Source organism: Haliotis asinina, chromosome 7 (assembly GCF_037392515.1).
Source record: "Haliotis asinina isolate JCU_RB_2024 chromosome 7, JCU_Hal_asi_v2, whole genome shotgun sequence".
In the NCBI taxonomy this organism is placed as follows: domain Eukaryota; kingdom Metazoa; phylum Mollusca; class Gastropoda; order Lepetellida; family Haliotidae; genus Haliotis; species Haliotis asinina.
Window position 1 is genome coordinate 11,210,236 of NC_090286.1, and position 21,277 is coordinate 11,231,512.

Sequence of the window (21,277 nt, forward strand, 5' to 3'; positions counted from 1 at the left end):
GGTTGCTGATTAGGGTTAATCTGCTGGCTTACAGAGCCAGCCTCTGACCCCCACACCCCAAAATCATCTGCATCATATTAAACTAATGCAAATTTGCTCCTTGTGTAAATATTCATGTGTGTGACACGTTTGCGCACGTGTATCTTGTTTACATGGTGTGTAAATTAGCTCACGTGTGCAAATAGGTGCATGCGAACTGGTATAAGTTCCCAAAACAATACATATGAGTGTGGGTGGAAATGGGGTGTAGATGAGCGGTTTACGTTTTAGGCCGCAGTATTCTAGTAACATCATTTCGCAGTCAGATTGCATGAAACAACCTGCACATTTTGCCACTGGTTGATGTCACACCATTACGTCCGTCCTTGTCTTAACTTGCAATGGGGAACAGGTTATGTGTCTTTGTAAGATGTGAATTAAGACAATTCTAGATGAGAAAACCGTCACAGAGAAGAATCTAGATTTTATTAAGCATTCTAGCAAGCAAATAATTGGACAATTTTCTATGTCCCCCGAGTATCAATATTTACCCACTACTGGTGGGTTATGCATAGAGAGAGGCATATAGAGAGTACTTCGAGGAAATGAGAAATGATCTACTTTGTATGTTAATACAGTATGTTTTTACACTCATGTTGCCAGTACTTATTAAACAGCCCTCATACATGGGAAAAGCTCTAGGAATGGATTGAATCAAATTTGCACAGAAGGCAGAATCAATGCTTAACATAAACTGTTCGGCTTATATAATAATCTTTTGAATGTTGTTATCATGACAACAAAATCTCCTTTACAAATGGAATGGAGAAATGGCTAAAGCAAGCTAATATGTTGCTAATGAATTTGGATGTTCATAACGTTTGGAAACCGTAACTTCAAAACATGGAAATAAACGAAATGAACCAATCAATCGTATGCAGCGAGGAAATGTATAACAAAGCAATATAAAGAAAACAAAGTATGACTTTCACAAGTGATGACGTAAAGCTTTAAGGCATTACGCGTGAAACCTCAATTTCTCAGCCTATTGTGATGGTGGCTAGTAGGTTTTCTGAAAAGACAAAGGATTTCTTTTTACATTTAACCGAGTATATTTGATAACGGTTTGCCGTCTGGTTCTATACAGTCCACTGTCATTTCGATAACATATACACGTCTCCGTGACTATTTTAATCAGCAAATGCCGAAATATATCAGCTGCAGTGAGTGAGTGAGTTGTGTTTTACACCACATTCAGCAGTATTCCCGCTATATGGCGGCGGTCTGTAAATAATCGAGTCTAGACCAGACAATCCAGTGATTAACAGTAGGAGTGTCTCAAAACAATGCATGCGCAATTAGGAACCGATGACATGTGCCAACCATGTCAGCGAGACTGACCACCCGATCCCGTTTGTCGATCCCTTTATGGCAAGCATGGGTTGCAGAAGGCCTATTCTACCCTGGACCTTCACGGGTCATATCAGATGCGATTCTAACCATCTGCCTGTTTCGTTCAATTATACCTGTTACATATATGGTCAAATGTTATGACTATCTCTTCACTTGAATTCTGGAACCAAACTGGTAATATCAGTTGGAGGAATCAACCTTTATAATTACATGAACCTCCGTTCTTCACACATGACTTCCCTGGTATGTTAGTATTTCATTCTGAAACTAGCAATTTTATGTTACTTCACACATGAATGTTCCTGTCTGATTGACTGAGCGCTCTCTATTATTTTCAATGCATCCCGTGTACAAGAAAAGTGTGTTGCAATACACCCGAATAACATTACATAACGCGTATTGCTCGGAAATTACCGATATTTTGCGAATGAAAATCGATGGAAGGGGGATAACTGTAAATCTGTTGTTCTTGTGTCGTCCGCAAAATCTAGCGATGGCTACGAACACATTTAACTCTCCTTCCAATAAAAATGTTTTGAGAAAACGTTCAAATGTAGTCCCTGTGAATATTTAGAAGGGGAATCTAGTTGTTTTACTGTCCTTCGTTGACAGGTTTTGTAATAGATATATATTTCATTTCAGTATTAAATTTTCTCGTCACGATATGGCTGAGATATTGCCGATGTGACGTTAAATGTTAACTCACTCACTCACTAAGAAGGGGGAATTACATCGCGACGACTTTATTAAGACAATACCTACCGGGAAAAAACCCAGTAAGATGCAAGATTCGAATCGTTTGATTGGCTGAAGTATTACGACCCGATAGTCATGTTTCAAACAGTTCAAAATGAACATTGAGGTGTTCGGTAAGGTAAACACGTTGTCCACTGGTGCCTCGGGGACCATGGGTTGAGGAAAACACGATGTTTGTTTATGTTCCATGAGCCCTAAGGCTCATCGAGGGTACATCAACCCATGCCCCCCTCGTGACCAGTGAACAACTTATAATATGTATAAAGTGATACCTCTGAGGCAATAAGCAAGTCACATATACAGATTCCGCACAATGCTTTGGCCACATGGTAGACAAAGTCATCCAATACTCCTTTCTCAGACCTGATTATTTGCTGAATCACATCATACTGTGACTTCTCCTCCCTTTCTCAATCCTTTGCCTTAACTACGGCAGTCATCATAGTATTCATCTTCCTCTCCAGGACCAGGGATAGGCTCAACGTATTCTTCATCTTCCTCTCCAGGACCAGGGATAGGCTCAACGTATTCTTCATCTTCCTCTCCAGGACCAGGGATAGGCTCAACGTATTCTTCATCTTCCTCTCCAGGAACAGGGACAGGCTCAACGTATTCTTCATCTTCCTCTCCAGGAACAGGGACAGGCTCAACGTATTCTTCATCTTCATCTTCCTCTCCAGGAACAGGGACAGGCTCAACGTATTCTTCATCTTCTTCTGCAGGAATAGGGACAGGCCCAACGTATTCTTCCTTTAATTCAGCATAGTATTCTTCTTCCTCTGCAGGGATAGGGATAGCTTCAATGTCTTCTGTTCCCGACACTCCGTCTTTTGTTCGGTCTGCCTTCAGTCTGAAACAGAAAATATGGTTGAAATGTGATTGATGTTGGCCTTTTCAAGCCACATTGTCTATTTATGAATGATACAAAACGACAAACAACATTACCTTTCATGTTTCCGCAGATATATACACTGCCCGATCCCAAGCAGCAGCAACACTGTCCCTATGGTTCCTCCAATGACGGCACGTTTGTCCACGGAGGCTGGATTAGAAGAAACACACTTGATTCTTTCCATTTATTGTGAATGAATATAAAGTTTGTATGTGACTATGTAAATAATGACAATAATAGTACTATCTATGTGCAGTTCATTTATTTGGATAATTATAGCGGTATATTCTCTTGGAGATGAGACAATGATTTGATGTCATTTATAAACATATTATGGGGGAGGCAAAAAGAATAAACAATGTTCAATCGGACACATCACGTCAGTCTGGACAACATCCATCTCCAACATTACAAGCCCTGACAGAGTGGCCATAAGGACAAATGTCAGGTCTCTCAGTCCCAGTTTGCATTCTGGAGGTACATTATATGTAATTAGATGGTAGACATGAGGAATAAACTAAATTATGACACATTCTATCAAGACTTTGAGTAGAAGGCATAGTGTCTTTTCATTTTGCACCACGGAAGGATGTTTTGTGTCAAATTATAATTAGAACTGAAAATACCACGTATTGAATTGTATGAGGAACGATAGGTGAAAATACCAACAGTGAGTGAGTGAGGTAATATTTTACGTCACATTGGCAATATTTCAGCTATATCGTGACGGGAACATTTAACGCTGAAATGGAATGTATGTGTATTATACAAACCTGTCGACAAAGGACAGTAAACAACTAGAATAACGCAATTAGCATTAAAACTATCTTGGACAGTTAAAACTAATATCATTATATGGACAATACAGTATACAGACATGCTATAGATCGCCAACAACTGAAATTGCCTACAGCCACTTGTCGGTACTTTTAGAATATGTAACGAGATATGTTATATCTTTTTCTGTTAAGCCACGTACATCATGTATCCAAAGTTTGTGAAGGGACTGCTGCATACTGACCGTGCACGAGCTGAAACCATGGCTGGACTTTCGGGAATGTGTACTCTTTTTACTAATGTTAGATTTCATTTAATGTTTGCACTTTAAAGAGCAGTAGATTTGTTAACTGACTTGTAAATAAATGACTATTTAATGATTGAAAGTTTGAATTGGCAGCCAAGGTTGTTACTGCCTGTATCATCGAGGGGGTTCAAGTACCGTAAAATCATCGTCCTACTCAGAGGGTATGTAAGCCCCAAAACACTGAATGTACATTACACCTTTCTACTGTTTTTGATCGTAGAATGTGTTTGCTTTTAATTTATAGCTGCATTTGTGTCCATTCACCAATAACTGAAGGGATGATGTAAATCCAGCTGAAATTCATGAAGGTAGCAAATGTGCCCTAAGTACCCATGTTCCTTAGTTGTTGGAGGCACCCATGGCGAGCCACCTCCTCGTGGTGGGTGCTGGGTAACGCTAAGTGCTCGCCAACCCCCCGCGTGGATCCGGGGGCATATTTGGTCCACCAATCCGTTGGCCGTGGGTTGCGTCCCTGTGTCGGTGGAGGAAGGGATCCTGGTGGTTGAGGGTAATGGGGGCCTCGAACCACGTTCCTGTTACTCAACACACCACTTTGGCCCTGACTTCACCTAGACGGGTGGTAGAACTGGCCCGGTTCTATCAATCGGCTGGTCACGCCATGCCCTGTGCATGGACAAACTTCCTCAACAATTATTGTGCATGTTTGTACATTTGTGACAATGAGCGTTTGTTATTATCATACTCTATACTATAATAATTTGCCTAGAGTCCTATGCCAGAAGGCGGTGGCTCATGGGCCAATCTAGTGATGTTGACCTCCGAATGATGTATGTCTCTAATTTCTTGTCTAGGGCCGAACCAGTCTGGCATTGAATTGGTAGACAAATACAGCTATTCGTGTCATATTCGCTGGAGTATACCATCCCTGTATCCCTGGTGTCAGCATCTTGGATACCCGTTGCTAATAGACACCGTCCTTGTTGACACTCCACGGTGGGTGGGGAGCAGGGATGGTGAATGATTTTCCTTTCGCCATGACTTTCCAACAAGCTGGTTCAACTCGACATGACAAAAAGCGACGTCTGGACGAACTAGATCGTCCATCCGACACTAATTCAACTACTGATTCCTGGGCTAGATATCTAGTGATCGAAGCAACTGATTTTATGCCTATCAAACTCAACCCATTTGCCGTGTCAAAAGCTATCTATGGGATCTGTGGGGAGGTGAAAAATGTCACCCGTCTCCGTAATGGTTCACTGCTAGTTGAGTGCGCACGGAGACAGCAATTTCTAAATCTTATGACTGTTAAAACATTTGCCAATATAGAGGTTGCTGTGTCCGTGCACAAAACTCTTAATTCTTGCCGTGGTATCATACGTGACAGGGCACGCTGTCTGTATGATATGAGTGAAGAGGATATTGCAGCTGAGCTTGAAGATCAGGGGGTTACAGCAGTGAAACGTTTCACCATTAAAAAGGATGGAATTGTAACTAAAACAAATACATATCTCCTAACATTTGCCAGACCTTCTTTACCACAGTCCATTAAGGCAGGATATCTTAACATCGGGGTGGATGTGTATGTCCCCAATCCACTCCGGTGTTATAAATGTCAACAGTTTGGTCATGGGACTTACTCATGTCGTAATCCTGCAGTATGTTATCGCTGTGGCGGTCCTCATGATGGCACAGGTTGCGAAAATGATCTCAAGTGTGTTAACTGCAAAGAGACTCATGCTGCTTCTTCAAGGTCATGCCCTATATATCAAAGGGAATCGAAGATAATGAAAATAAAATGTGAAAAAAATCTCTCTTATTTTGAAGCCAAAAAACTTTTCACCACTCAGTCCTCAACCCCATCAAATATAACATATTCTGCTGCAGTTACCCGTTCTGTAGCAATGTCCTCAGCTGCATGTCAAACTGACTTGACCTGGGTCAAATCAGAAAAACCTGTGTTTTCATCTAACAAACCTGCTTCTGAACCGAAAGAATCTACTGCCCCAGTCACTCAAACAACGTCTGAGTCTCAGACAGAAATTCAGTCTGAGTCATCACTATTGACTGCTTCGCCACTAGCCACATCACAACCACCCACTATTCCAGTGAAAAAGCAGAAAGGTAAAAAATTAAATAGGAAAGAAACACATGTTGTTCCTCTACAAAATACTTTTGGGCCTCTAGACATGGAGGTGACCCCGTACTCACAGGACGAGCGGAGGTGCTTACCCCCGTCACGTTCTCGCGAAAGATCGCCAATTGAGCCACCATGACTCAGCTGGCCAATATAATTCAATGGAACTGCAGAGGGATTAAAAATAACTTTAACGAGTTACAGTTACTCGTACAAGATCATCAACCGTCGGCATTCTGTATCCAAGAGACATATCTTAAAGATACAGATAATTTTAAGTTGAGACAGTATGATGCTTACCATTCTTTTTCTCCTCAGGGGGATCGTGCAACTGGAGGTGCTTCTATTTTAGTACATCACAACGTCATCCATAGCCCTGTCGCTCTAAATACACAATTGCAAGCTGTAGCTGTTCGTATTACTTTGCACATGGCGCTGACATTGTGCAGTTTGTACATACCGCCCTCTTCAAATATTCATAAATCGGATCTTCAAAATCTATATGATCAACTCCAGAAGCCATGTTTAATCATGGGCGATCTTAACGGACACAACCCACTTTGGGGAAGTGTCAACACAAATACTAAGGGTAAAATCATCGAGGATTTCATATCCGATAATAACTTATGTATTTTCAATGACGATTCAGCTACTTACCTACATCCAGCTACGGGAACGTATTCTGCCCTGGATATATCATTTGCCGACTCAAATTTGTGTAATGAATTCGAATGGGAGGTGCATGATGACCTGTGTGGGAGTGATCATTTCCCAACTATTCTTAAAGGCATTATCCCTGGAGATGATCCACCCTTATCCAGACGGAACTTCAAGAAGGCTGACTGGTCCTTATATAAAACACTTTGTATTGATCATTTAAAACCTGATGTTTTTGTAAACAGCGAAGATCCTATACAGCTGTTTTCAGATATAATCAATAACATTGCTGACCAAACTATCCCCAAGTCCTCTGCAATTCCACATGTTCGCAAACCATGGTTTACTAATGACTGTAAACAGGCCAGAAAGAGTAGGAGGAAAGCGGAAAAATATTTTCGCCGCCACCCTACAGTACATAATTTAGATAGAGTAAAAATTTTAAATGCCAAGGCTCGACGCACTTTTAAACAGAGTAAGCGTCTGTCTTGGAGGAACTACGTTTCCAAAATTAATTCCCGTACACCTATGTCTAAGGTGTGGAATATGATACAAAGAATTAAGGGCAAAGGTTCCAGATCTACCGTTCATCATCTGAAGGATGGTGACCGGTTATTAACTGATAAATCTGATATTGCCAACAAGCTTGGTGAAACTCTCGCCAAACATTCTTCTTCGTCCAATTACGTACCTGAATTTCAACACTACCAGAAACAGCAGGAGAAGAAGAGAATAAATTTTACTTCAGACAATGGCGAAGACTATAATGAATTATTTTCATTACATGAGCTACACACTGCCCTCGAGCAAGCTCATGATACAGCGTCAGGTGCTGATGGTATTCACTATCAGCTCCTGAAACATTTGCCCAAATCATGTTTGGAAACAATGCTAAATATTTTTGATTCAATATGGACTTCAGGAAATTTCCCGTCTTCTTGGCGTAATGCTATTGTAGTTCCTATTCCAAAACCTGGCCGGGATCATACTGATCCGTCGAATTACAGACCAATTTCCTTAACGAGTTGTGTCTGTAAAACCATGGAGCGTATGGTAAACAATCGATTAACATGGTTTCTTGAAACTAACAACCTTATCACAAATATTCAGTGTGGTTTCAGGAAGAATCGCAGTACCATTGATCATTTGGTACGTTTAGAATCCTTTGTAAAAAATGCATTTATCAATAAGCAACATGCTGTATCGATCTTTTTTGATCTCGAGAAAGCATACGATACCACCTGGAAACATGGCATTTTAAAGGATTTACATGGTTTCGGTTTAAGGGGTCGTTTACCTCTTTTTATATCGCAGTTTTTACAAGGCAGGCAATTTCAAGTCCGAGTAGGTTCTACCCTGTCTGATCATTATAATCAGGATCAGGGTGTTCCGCAAGGCAGCATTTTGTCTGTGACCTTATTTAGTATCAAGATCAACAGTTTATCCAAGGTTTTAAACGATTCAATAGATGGATCACTTTTCGTGGATGATTTTAATATTTCCTGTCGCGGTAAGAATATGCATACTATTGAACGGCAAATGCAATTGTTTTTAAACAAAATAAATAAATGGTGTCTTGAGAATGGTTTTAAATTTTCTAAGACAAAAACTAATTGCATCCATTTCTGCCGTAAATATAAACCACATAAGCACCCAGAATTATTTTTAAATGGCACTCCTATCAAAGTCGTTAAGGAGGCCAAGTTCTTAGGTGTGATTTTCGACTCTCATTTAACTTTTCTTCCGCATATCAAATCCTTGAAAACTAAATGCCTGAAGGCACTTGATCTATTGAAAGTTGTGTCAAACTCAAAATGGGGAGGGGATCAAGCTACGCTCCTGCACCTATACCGTTCACTTGTCCGTTCGAAGCTTGATTATGGCTCCATCATTTATGGTGGAGCCTGTAAAAGCAATCTAAAACTCCTTGATTCTATCCACCACCAAGGTCTGAGACTTTGTCTTGGGTCGTTCCGAACTTCTCCTATTGACAGTCTCTATGTCGAAGCCGATGAACCATCTCTTACACAGCGCCGTATCAAATTAGCTTTACAATATATTACAAAACTATACTCTAACGAATCCAACCCTGCTTTTAACTGTGTTTTCGATCCTCTTTATGAGCATTTATACAACAAAAAGCCTTCTCTTGTTCCGCCTCTTGGGCACAGAATTAAACCATTCATTTCTGCTGCCGGCATTGAGCTGAAAAGTATAGCGCCTTCTCGTCTTCTTTCTTCTCCTCCTTGGCAATTAGTGAGGCCACAAGTTGACCTCACATTAACAAAGTTTAAAAAATCAAACACAAACGAATTACAATATAAACAAGAGTTTATGCAATTAAAAAATAATTATAGTACACACAAATCCTTATTTACAGATGGGTCCAAGGATGGTGGCACAGTTGCTTGTGCCACTGTCATTGGATCCAGGACAATATCTTCTCGATTACCTGATAACAGCTCCATTTTCACTGCAGAAGCAAACGCAATATTAACGGCTCTTCAATATATTCAAAGACATCCTAATCATGTACAGTATATAATTTTTTCTGACTCTCTTTCTTGCCTTCAGGCTATTAAAAATTTGTCTTGTAAACATCCACTTTTACTTGACATAATTGAATTGTATAATGATCTTGCAACTGGCCAGTGCGACATCGTCTTTTGTTGGTTACCCAGCCATGTAGGTATTTCTGGGAATGCAATGGCCGATCTTGCTGCTAAGGCTGCACTCAACAAATCTGTGACGCCACTTCTTATTCCATACAGTGACTATAAAGCTAGCATTAGAACGTACATTCGTGATCTGATGCAAAAGAAGTGGGACACCCAAGTGGGAATAAATAAATTACATGCCATAAAACCTTATATTGGTTACACCCACTTGGGTTGTCAGTCCAGATTTGAAGAGGTCATTATGCGACGATGTCGCATTGGCCATACGCGCTACACCCACAGTTATTTACTGAAAGGCGATGATCCTCCGTTTTGCATCCCTTGTGATGAGAGAACCACGGTCAAGCATGTCCTGCTTGACTGTGTTGAATTCTCCATCATAAGGGATAACTATTTCAATGTCAAAACAATGAAGGATCTTTTTAGCACAGTTAGTACTCATTTAATTCTTGGATTTTTAAAAGAAATTGATTTTCTTATTGAATTGTAATTGATATGTTCTGTAGATAGTTGTATTTTAATGATTGGTAGTTTAAATTAGTAACTTAGATTGTTAGTGGCTGTACCCTCAAAGGGGGTTGAAGTATTGTAAAATTATTGTCCTCCTGAGAGGGTACGTAAGTCCAATACACTCATAGTCAATTTAAATCTACTACAAGTTTTTAATCGTAGAATATTTGTTCTTTTAAGTAATGGCTAAATTTCAGGATTATCGCCAATAGCTGAGGGGATGGTGTAAATCCAGCTAGGGTTCATGCAGGTAGCAGAAGTAATGTAAGTCCCCATGGACCTTAGTATGGTGATCTACCTTCAGTTGTTCTATAGCCCCGGTTTTATGTTGTATTGTCTTCTTTAATTCCATTGTTTTAACTTTCAATGCTAGTTTTATGTTCTGTGATACTCTAGTGTTTTTACTGTCCTTCGCTGACAAGTTTTACTTTTTCTCTTTTTTCATCCTAACATTACTATAACTTATATTGTTCTCGTCACGATATGGCTGCAATATTGCCGATGTGACGTTAAATGTTAACTCACTCACTCACTAGTTGTTGGTGATCTATATTTTGTATTGACCATAACAGTCTGTCAAAGTTTACAGTTCCATGCAGGTTTAAGTTCTCTTTCTGTGATATTCTAGTTATTTTACTGCTCTTTGTTGGTAGTTTTTTGCAATCTAATTACGTCTATTATGAATTTGTAACTTTCAGGTCACGATATGGCTGAAATATTGGTAATGGGACTACAAATTTTAACTAACTCGCCATACTCACTCACTCACTCACTCACTCAGTGTGTACGTATATTCACTGCTGTTTCCGTGTCTCTAGAATGATGGTGTCGTGCACACAACAAATTTTCACATGGGTGATTTAAACCTTAAACCGATCCATGCAGTCTCACATGTCAAGTTTGAAATATGACGATACTATTGTCCATAATAGAATAAGCGTTACGCTGCACAGTTTCAGCCAATAATTATGTACAGTTAAGAATATTTGTGTTTGCACCAAACCTTTTCTACATATCTATCAGATTTCTATCTGCGACGTACGGTTTGTACCACAGTTTGGCCACCTTCTTATGCAGATCAAGGCAATGTAGTAGACTCTGACTCGTTTTATACACCTAACACTGGGATGGACTGTGCGCGATTCCAGACAAGTTTCTATCACGCCTTATTTAGCGCGCTCGAAACAACATGCGTCTGTTTTCTTAAATCTATGAAGGGCATAAAATAGTTGTATGATCACATTTCGTCTTAATTATGGCTACCGTGTTGTATAGAGTGTTGTCGACACAATTCTCGTCAATCATACAACACTATGGTGCTGTTCTTGGCATCACCTGTATCAACGGGCCATGTGACATGAATTGTTTAGAAATGGTGTTCATCAGTAAGTCGCTGTATGACTTGGCATATGGACAGTTGTCGACAGACATCCGACAAAATCTGACGTTTATGGGCCGACTTATGTGTCATTTGCAGAATGTCCCTGGCATGGTGACCTGCCATCTACCTGTACCTGTTGACAATCTATAGCCTTATTTCATACTGTACAGTCGTGTATAGATAACTGTTTAATATTAAATGAATCACATAGGTTGTTTTAATTCATATCTCTGATAACACTTGTTGTTTTACTGTCCTTCGTTGACACGTTTTATAATTTACCCATAATTATTACACATAGATAACTTGACATATATAGTCACAATATGGCGGGAAAGTGATAACGTGACTTACATTTTTAACTGACTCACTCGTGCAGAATGTGAATCTCAGGTCCTGTTTTTTTCTGTGCAAAATGTGCTTAGTACTAGATGGAATAGGTTCTGTGAAATCTGCTTTCATTTATGTACATGAATCAGGTGTGTACCTCGTCTTAAGGTTACGTAACATAGGATATATCGTGACAGACGGTCCGTGCAGTTTTACACTCACTTGAATCACAAGACAGTTGTGAGTTAAAACCGTTCTTCCCGCCTGGACTAGCTAAAAGTTTGGGCAACGGATGGAGGGATAGTGTAAATCCATCTAGGGTCCATGCAGGTAGCAACAGTATGGTAAACCCCCGTGGTCCCTGGTATGGTGATCTACTTTAGGTCCTGGTGATCTTAGCCCGCATTTATACTGCAATGTCCTAAATAATATACACTGTAAGTCAATCCTTTCCGGCATCATCTGTGGATGGCCCAGTGACGCCACTAACAGATAACTGCGTGTACAGCTGCCAGAATAGCAGAACTATGAATAATCTGCTCCATAGCTTCCATCAAGGCACTTTTAAAGCATTGTACCAAGGAACCAAATGCTAACAAAATTCTTTCTTACTATCATAAGATATGTATCAATCACCGCGGCTGAGAACGTGTCATACTGGACACAGTAACTATACATATATTCCTTGTTTTATCGAGAGGAGAAGATCCACATCAATGCAGTTAATTAGACCAATTAGTATTACAAGGAGACAGTCGTTGCAACAGCGAAAAAAATGCACGTGTGGTACATGATGAACGTTAATTAAGATCAGCCCTCCTTGTTCTCCGTGTTTTATTTAATGTACGTATCACCTAGTAATAGAACCCCGGCGATTTGAAACTACGATCGTTTGTTAATTTACTTTTAACGTTAATTTAATAAAACTCAGTTGGAAAGGTAAAATGATGAGGATTCGCAATCTTCATTTCACTATATTCGATTTACGTTTTTGTTTAAAGTGAATTTTTTTGGTACGTTTTCACTGCAAAATGACTAAACGTGTAGTACAGTCTGGTCCCATCCATTCAGCATCACATCCATCATCTGAAGAGCCTCCAGACTAGCACCATATTTCACCCTGCCACAACAGCCTAGTGCATGTGAAATGTGCGTGACAGACTTTCCACGCAGATTGTTGCAACGTTTGAATCAAAATAGTGTTGGTGTATTTTCCTGTTTTTTGGCAACATTTCATTTCACCCAAACTCATATTGAATCAATTACTTGAAGTGAGCATGAAGCATTAACATGAGTATGAATGGCCTCACCACATTTACGTTCATATATGTCTATTAAATTTTACGGGGGTCCCAAAGGTTTTGTTTGCAGTATATTAATGATAAAGTCATGAAATCTCTCCACATTACCCGTTGTACAGTTTGTCCATCCGACATCGCATCCACCACTTGGACAGGCTCCACTGATCTGGTCACATGTTGGGGAAGACGTATTACAATCTCGGGAGCTGCAGTCTCTAGTACAGTTAGCACCGTACTTTCCGGAGGCACACGCTAAATAGGAAATGGATAGCAATACACTCTAAGAAAGTCAACATACGAATACGAATGCTTAAAGTCAGCTATCATGCATGAGGATAAAGACAGTATCAGATATGGCTCAATTAGTTACCGTTAACAAGTGTCTGGGGAATAATGCATAACTGTTCGGTTCTTCCTAGGAAATTACTTTATATTAGTAAGGGCCATTTCCTGTCCTGGGGCCCGTTTCACAAAACTCTCGTAAGCCTAAGGTCTCGTAAGTTTTCTCGTATCATTCCTGCTTCCTATGTTACAGTATAGGAGGTACGAATGCTACGAGAAAAGTTACGAGACCTTAGGCTTACGAGAGTTTTGTGAAACGGGGCCCTGAGGTCTGAAAACGTGTGTCTGTCAAGTTCAATCATGTTTTTCTCTGAACGACAAATGAAATAGATAGACTATGAAGACATTACATACGCATGGTATGCAGTTGATATCAGATCGGCCCTGGTGCTATTTACTACTACAGTGCAAAAATGATTTCGGGTTCTTTTCAGTTTGTTTCCAGCGAACATGTCATGAGTAAACTGTAGGAGATGTTGGAGATACAGCTGTAACTTAAACCTTGCACTATACCAGAAATTTGAAGTAATATACACCAATCGTCAGTTCTGCTGTTTTACACAACCTGCACCACAAATCCCTCTGTATGCTCAAAAGGATTTCAGTAATTTCAAATTGTACTTTGAACATTGCTTATGATTTGTTGATGATGACAGATATGTAAATTGTCAGTAACTATGTTATAATTTCGTGAAGATTGTTTTTCACCGCTTTCAGTTATATACGTTTTGAGTCATTGTGCTTCTGTTAAAAAATACAAATTTGTATGTGGGCCCATGACATGCACATGTCCTATTCAAAACCTTCCCATTTTGCACGCCACATCACTTGTTGTCCACCACATAGAATAGCATGCATATAGCCCAACCGAAAATAGTTCAACAGTGATACAAATACAAATATAAGGAATGTTTCAGGTTTAAACATGTGATGTTGAAATATATACGGCGCGAATTAAACTGCCAGTTGTAAAACGTCAAGCAGATGAAAAACATGACTTGAAATGAACCATCAGCTGATCCGAAAGCCTCACGAAAGCAATCACGTGACTGATTCACTATTGCAAGAGCAGTGATCATGGCGATTTCTGATGACAGAAATTGTAGACAAACACTACATACAACATCGTTTACAGGAAAGACATACTGTTCATACATCAGCTTGAACGTAATGATTTCATCAAGTGTGTCAATGAAATCCTGAATGATAGAATGACACGGTAGGACAACTCCTTTTGATAATTGAATCCCACACTTCAGTGTGAAACCGCAACTATACTGGGAAAATAAGTTAGGGATGTTGTATTTTCATTATTGCTATTTCACCATTGTTTCAATTAATAAATAGATCATTGTTTATAATCGCAAAATTCACATATATCCTTAACAATTTTTGTCCAGTGTATTATAATGCTGCTCACTGACCCGAGAATATAGTAATGATTTCTCTTATAACCTCATATAGACTACAGCTACGATTCTAGTCATTAAATAACACCACATACCGACTTTCCATCATTTGAATATTTGCTCGCCACTGTCACGTGTGGTAAGAAATCTTTCAAAATTGTGTGTCTCTATAAGCCTCCACCATCAAAGATGAATAACGTCGCAAAATTCACATATATCCTTAACAATTTTTGTCCAGTATATTATAATGCTGCTCACTGACCCAAGAATATAGTAATGATTTCTCTTATAACCTCATATAGACTACAGCTACGATTCTAGTCATTAAATAACACCACATACCGACTTTCCATCATTTGAAAATTTGCTCGCCACTGTCACGTGTGGTAAGAAATCTTTCAAAATTGTGTGTCTCTATAAGCCTCCACCATCAAAGATGAATAACGTCGCAAAATTCACATATATCCTTAACAATTTTTGTCCAGTATATTATAATGCTGCTCACTGACCCAAGAATATAGTAATGATTTCTCTTATAACCTCATATAGACTACAGCTACGATTCTAGTCATTAAATAACACCACATACCGACTTTCCATCATTTGAATATTTGCTCGCCACTGTCACGTGTGGTAAGAAATCTTTCAAAATTGTGTGTCTCTATAAGCCTCCACCATCAAAGATGAATAAGAGACATCGTTCAGGTCATGTGCTGGACTGGGTTCTCTCAGGATCCGATGATCTGGTAACAAACCTGGAAGTCAATGATCTGCAGATGTCTGACCATTTAATGATCTCCTTCGTTTTGGATTTCAAAGACCCATTCCAATCACTGAGTTCATCAGAGTTCGCAACCTGACGAAAATTGACATTGGCACATTCTGTCACGATCTGAACAGTTCAGATCTGAACAGTTCACATCTGATGACGTCCACTTTGACGGCCGTCTTAGATAAACACGCCCCTGTTAAACTGAAGCAAATTCGTAATCACGAGGCATCACCATGGTATAACGATCAAGTCCGTGAGGCAAAAAGGAAGAGACACTTTGCTGAGAGCACATGGCGCATCTCCGGCTTGGAAATCCATAGACAGTAGTACAAAAGTGCCCACAACAATGTTGCCAAAGAAATCAGACCCGTGAAGGTCCGGGGTAGAACAGGCCTTCAGCAACACATGCTTGCCAGAAAAGGCGACTATGCTTGTCGTAAGAGGCGACTAACGGCATCCAGTGGTCAGGTTCGCTGACTTGGTTGACACATGTCATCGGTTCCCAAATGCACAGATTGATGCTCATTTGTTGATCACTGGATTGTCTGGTCCAGACTCGATTATTTACAGACCGCCGCCATATAGCTGGAATATTGCTGAGTGCGGCGTAAAACTAAACTCACTCACTCACCCAAAGAAATCAGGAATGAGGAAATCTCAAGGAGTGCAGACAATCTTCTTCTGATGACGTTGTTTTCGAGGAGCTCATAGACACCCAGCTCAGTTCATTCCATTCGGTAACAGAATCTGAGGTCAAGAAAATAATGCTTTCCTCAAAGTCAACTTCATGCGAACTTGATCCTATCCCCACAAAATTCCTCTTGAAAATACTGGATATCATTCTGCCAGTAATTACCAAGATCATCAACATAAGTTTATCATCAGACTGTGTACCATCCTGCTTCAGGTTAACTTTTGTCAAACCACTCATCAAGAAAACCACGCTTGATTCTCAGCGCCTGAAAAACTGTCGTCCTGACTCGAATTTGATGTTTTTGTCCAAAGTTCGGGAAAAAGTAGTCAAACGATAACTCTCAGATCATCTTTCTCAGCATAACTTGATTGATTGTTAGCAGTCGGCCTACAGGCAGGCTCATAGCACAGAAACTGCTCTATGTTGCGTCTTGAACTCAGTCAGATCTACAGTCGACCAAGGTGACTCGGCTTTGCTTGTCCTTCTGGATTAATCTGCAGCTTTTGACACAATTGACCATGAAATTCTTCTTGAACGTGTGTGGAAAGAATTTGGTTTGACTAACACAGTTCTTGAGTGGCTAAGGTCCTACCTTTCAGACAGAATCCAGTTTATTCACATTGGAACATCGTCGTCATCCAGTCGTACCCTAACCTGTGGGGTTCCCCAGGCATCAGTTCTTGGACCCATTCTTTTCTGCCTGTATACTCAACCGCTTGGAAAACTGATGTCTGTTTACCATGTGCCCCATCATTTCTATGCGGACGACAACCAACCGTTTGACAATTTCAAGTCCTCAGAACACAGTCAGGTAGAGTGCAAGTCCAACCTCGAAGCATGCCTCGCCAGCACAAGATCCTGGATGTCTACTAACAAGCTTAAACAATACGATGAAAAACCAGAAACAATGGTCATCTTCAGAGTCTCAAGACAAAAGAAATTTGTCATCACAGATATTTCCATTGGGCAATCTTCGATTCCTTTTTCTCCTCTTGTGAAAAACTTTGGCGTTCTTTTGGATTTAAACCTCAGTATGGACAAGCAGATAAATCATCTAGTAAAGACCTGCCACTACCATCTGAAGAACATTGGCAGCATCCGCAACGTTCTGACAAAAGACGCCACTGCCACCCTCGTGCAGACATTGATTTTTTACCGCCTGGATTACTGCAACAGCTTACTGTTTGGCATCTCCTCCTCTCAACTCCATCGTCTTCAGAAAATCCAGAACAAAGCTGCACGCATTATCAGTCTTACCAGTCCACGCTGCCACATCTCTCCCATTCTGAACTCTCTACACTGGCTCCGTATTCGTGAAAGGAAAGATTCCCTGCCTCACCTATCAGTCTTTCTATAACTCAGGACCTTCCTACCTTCAGGACCTCCTGACACATTACTCTCCAGAAAGAACTCTACGCTCATCACAACAACTGTTACTTGCTGTCCCAATCTATAATCTAAAATCATTTGGCTCAAGAACTTTTTCATATGTAGCAGCGTCTCTGTGGAACTCTCTTCCAGTTGAGTTAAGATCATCTCCTTCCCTAAGTACATTCAAATCACAACTCATTTATTTCTCCGTTACAAGTGACTTATCAACATTTGTACCCGCCAGCTGTATATATTTCAACTGGAGCTCAGGAAGCGCTTTGAGCATATCCTTGTGACGTGGAAAGGCGCTATATAAATAGACTATTATGTTTTACAGATTAGAATTGAAATGCAGCAGAGAGGGTTTGGGTGATCCTGGCACAGTGAGGCTGGTAAAGCTCATCATCAGCTCAGGGCCCTCGCCCCCTCTACACGCAGCCCAGACAGCGAATGGGACTTCTCCCAGGAAACACTGCCTAGTCGAACCCACCAAGAACTTTTCGGAGAATATGGAGTCCTTGGATGCAAGCGAGACATTTCAAAGGCGAGGTCCGCATATTTATCATGCTTTTCCTGAATCTTGCCAATCACATTGCTGTCAAAAGGGACAGAAAATTCTATGATATAAATAATTTCATTGGTTTTATCAAAAAGTACAAGATCAGGTTTGTTGGCTGGAATTCGTCTCAGGCTGTATATTGGCCTATTCCAGAGAAGTTTGAAAGCATCATTTTCCAGGACGCCCTGGACATGTTCAGGGTCGTACCATGGATGGACCTCGGGGTCAAAGCCACAGGCATGCCAGAGACGATATTAAAAGCAGCGAGCCATGCCATCATGTCTTTTAAGATATGCTGTTTGTGCCAGGAAGGGCATCAGCTGACAAGGTGTTGGACAGTCTCTGTGAATTCATTGCAAAGACGACATTTCATATTGATATTTTCTTTAAGAATCACATTCTGGCGATTGTGAGTGGGAAGTGACTGGTCTTGAGCAGCAAAAAGGAAGCCCTCAGTTACGCATTTGAGACCAGTCGACTTCATCCAGGCAAAGGAGTCGGTTGGATTTCTGTTCTGTTCCAAACACTGCATGTACACTCGGTGCAGTGACTTCTCAGACAGCTTCTCCACAAAGGACCGACTCTGAGCAGACTTATCATTATTATTACATGTATTATTATTATTATTACCCGTAGCACAATCTGTGCCCATCCATCCGGGATTGCATCCACCACTTGGACAGGCTCCACTGATCTGGTCACATGTCAGGGAAGAGATATTACAATGTCGGGAGCTGCAGTCTCTGGTACAGTTAGCACCGTACTTTCCAGAGGCACACGCTAAATAGGAAATGGATAGCAATACACTCTAAGTCAACAAACAAATACCTGTGCATGAAGTCAGTATAAGATATGGTTCAATTAAATACCATAACTGTCTCTGGAAACTAATGTACGATTGCGTTGCTCATTTCAGGATATTAATGAATTACATGAACCTTTTCCTATCTTGAGGCCTGAAAACGGGTGTCTGTTACGCTCAATCATGTTTTTCTCAGTCTGTACGACACTGAAATAGCTAGACTGTGAAGACATTACATACACATGGTATCCAGATGATATCAAATCGACCCTGGTGGTATTTATTACTGCACACAAATGATTTGGAGGTTCAGTCTGTTGCCAGCGAATATGTCGTGAGTAATTGTAGGAGATGTGGGAGATACAGTTATAACATAAATCTTGAACTTTACCAGATCACTAAAGTTAAGAAATGTTATAACATGCTGCATTATAATGGTTAATACGGAACGGTTAATTGTGTTTCACATGTCAAACGACAAGAACCTATAAATATGTAGCTGAACCTTGTGTTCTTTGTTCTTCATAACTATGATACACCAGTGATTTTACTGTTCTTCGTCAACAGGGTTTCAATTTCTAACTTTATTGATCTATTATATAATTATCATATTGGTCTCGTCACGATATGACTGAAATACTGCCGATGTGACGTTAAATTCTAACTCGCTCACTCACCCATTGTTCTTTTGTGTAATTTACTTCTTGGGTAGTCCACCCATTCTCCACCTGGACATACACACAGTAGTTCAATATACTTCAGTTTGAAATTACTTCCGAGTTGTCATGTATACCTGCGGTATTTTGTGCAAACACGTTATATTTCAATGAAACAGGAAAGGGATAAAACCAGAAAATATGTACTACAAACAAACGTACGTAGCAACCTAACATTTGATAGTGGGATATAATGTTTTTCAACTGATTCAACATTCGTTGAGTTTGAGTGAAATGAAACACTATCAAGGCATTGTTGTTCACTGTTTTTCACCATGTTTCATTTCACATAAAACCAACTAATACTGAATCTGTTGCTTAACTGCATGTTCCAACATGTCGCCTAAAGCGCCCATGAAGCCTATAAAAAGCATTTACCGTAGTGTATAACTGACACGTTTATGTTTATATTTTACAGTAAATGTGTCAAATCAGGAAATATGTAAAATTTATGGAATGTTTAGAAAATGTGTACATTTACTGAGTGAAATTTACAGATTTCCTGATTTGACACATTTACTGAAACATATATGTGACTATCAAATTTTAGGGTGTTCCCATACCTCTTCTTTCTGGTACAATAACGATAAAGTCATGAAATCTCTCCCCATTACCTAAAGTACAGTCTTGCCCCATCCATCCAGCCTCACATCCGTCATCTGGACAAGCTCCACTGATGTGGTCACATGTGGTGGAAGACGTCTTACAATGTCGGGAACTGCATTCCTTGCCACACATAACACCGTATTTCCCAGTGGAACACTCTGCACAAGATATGAACTGCCAATAATGCAGTTTAGTGACAAGAAATATATCCCATATAAAATTAACCCACGTGCCGAGGCAGTGCTTTAACCACTTGGCAACGAGACCCCACCATGCATAATACTGACAAGAAGCAAGTGGGACCTCCGTGATTCAATAAAACAAAAAACAACGAATGAAACAGGTACCACAGTTTTTATCCCACTATTACTTTCATTTGTATTTGTGACTAAATCTAAGCACAATCGCCACTACCTGAAGTTGTGTGAAAGTCCAGCTAGGGCTCATGCAGCTAGGAAAAGCATTGTAATTCCCCCACTATTCTGATCCATCTTCAGTTGTTCGTAATCCACAGCCTGTTCGTATATTATATTGTGTTAATAGGTAGAGGGTTTTAGTTTCACATTAACACCTGTGACCTTCATGTGTTTTAACAGTCCTATGCTGTAATAATTAAACACTGTATTGTTCATGCACTTAGAACTTGCCAAATATTGCCAAAATCTAAATTCAGCCAAACCTCTTTGTATCCCTTATTTGATATTGTGCTTGCTAAGTGGAATTGATCTAATACAGAAAACAGCATCCAGGCCATACAGATTTAATAGAGACGAAGAGTAAGGTTTTATGCTGTTTAAAGTCAAACTGAGTCATATTGTGTTGCTTTAATTCACACTGTACATTCTTTCATATGCTGACAATGATTATGTTTGTTTATATGACCCAATGCCCCCTGTACCCACTAACATGAATAACAAGAAATTACAA

The 21,277-nt window shown here is 40.0% G+C and overlaps 1 protein-coding gene across 1 annotated transcript in view; it reads right to left on the bottom strand.

Moving 5' to 3' along the window:
- Window positions 1–2,571: 2,571 nt before the first annotated feature.
- LOC137291275 (uncharacterized) overlaps window positions 2,572–21,277 on the bottom strand; it is a gene marked incomplete at its 5' end in the record, with an annotated part of 41,810 nt that continues 23,104 nt past the window's right edge. The window contains 6 exons of the mRNA XM_067822577.1: window positions 2,572–2,998; window positions 3,094–3,190; window positions 6,318–6,389; window positions 17,670–17,840; window positions 18,857–19,006; window positions 20,359–20,508. Of these exons, the coding sequence (XP_067678678.1) occupies window positions 2,572–2,998; window positions 3,094–3,190; window positions 6,318–6,389; window positions 17,670–17,840; window positions 18,857–19,006; window positions 20,359–20,508 (1,067 nt within the window). The remainder of the gene's footprint in view (window positions 2,999–3,093; window positions 3,191–6,317; window positions 6,390–17,669; window positions 17,841–18,856; window positions 19,007–20,358; window positions 20,509–21,277) is intronic.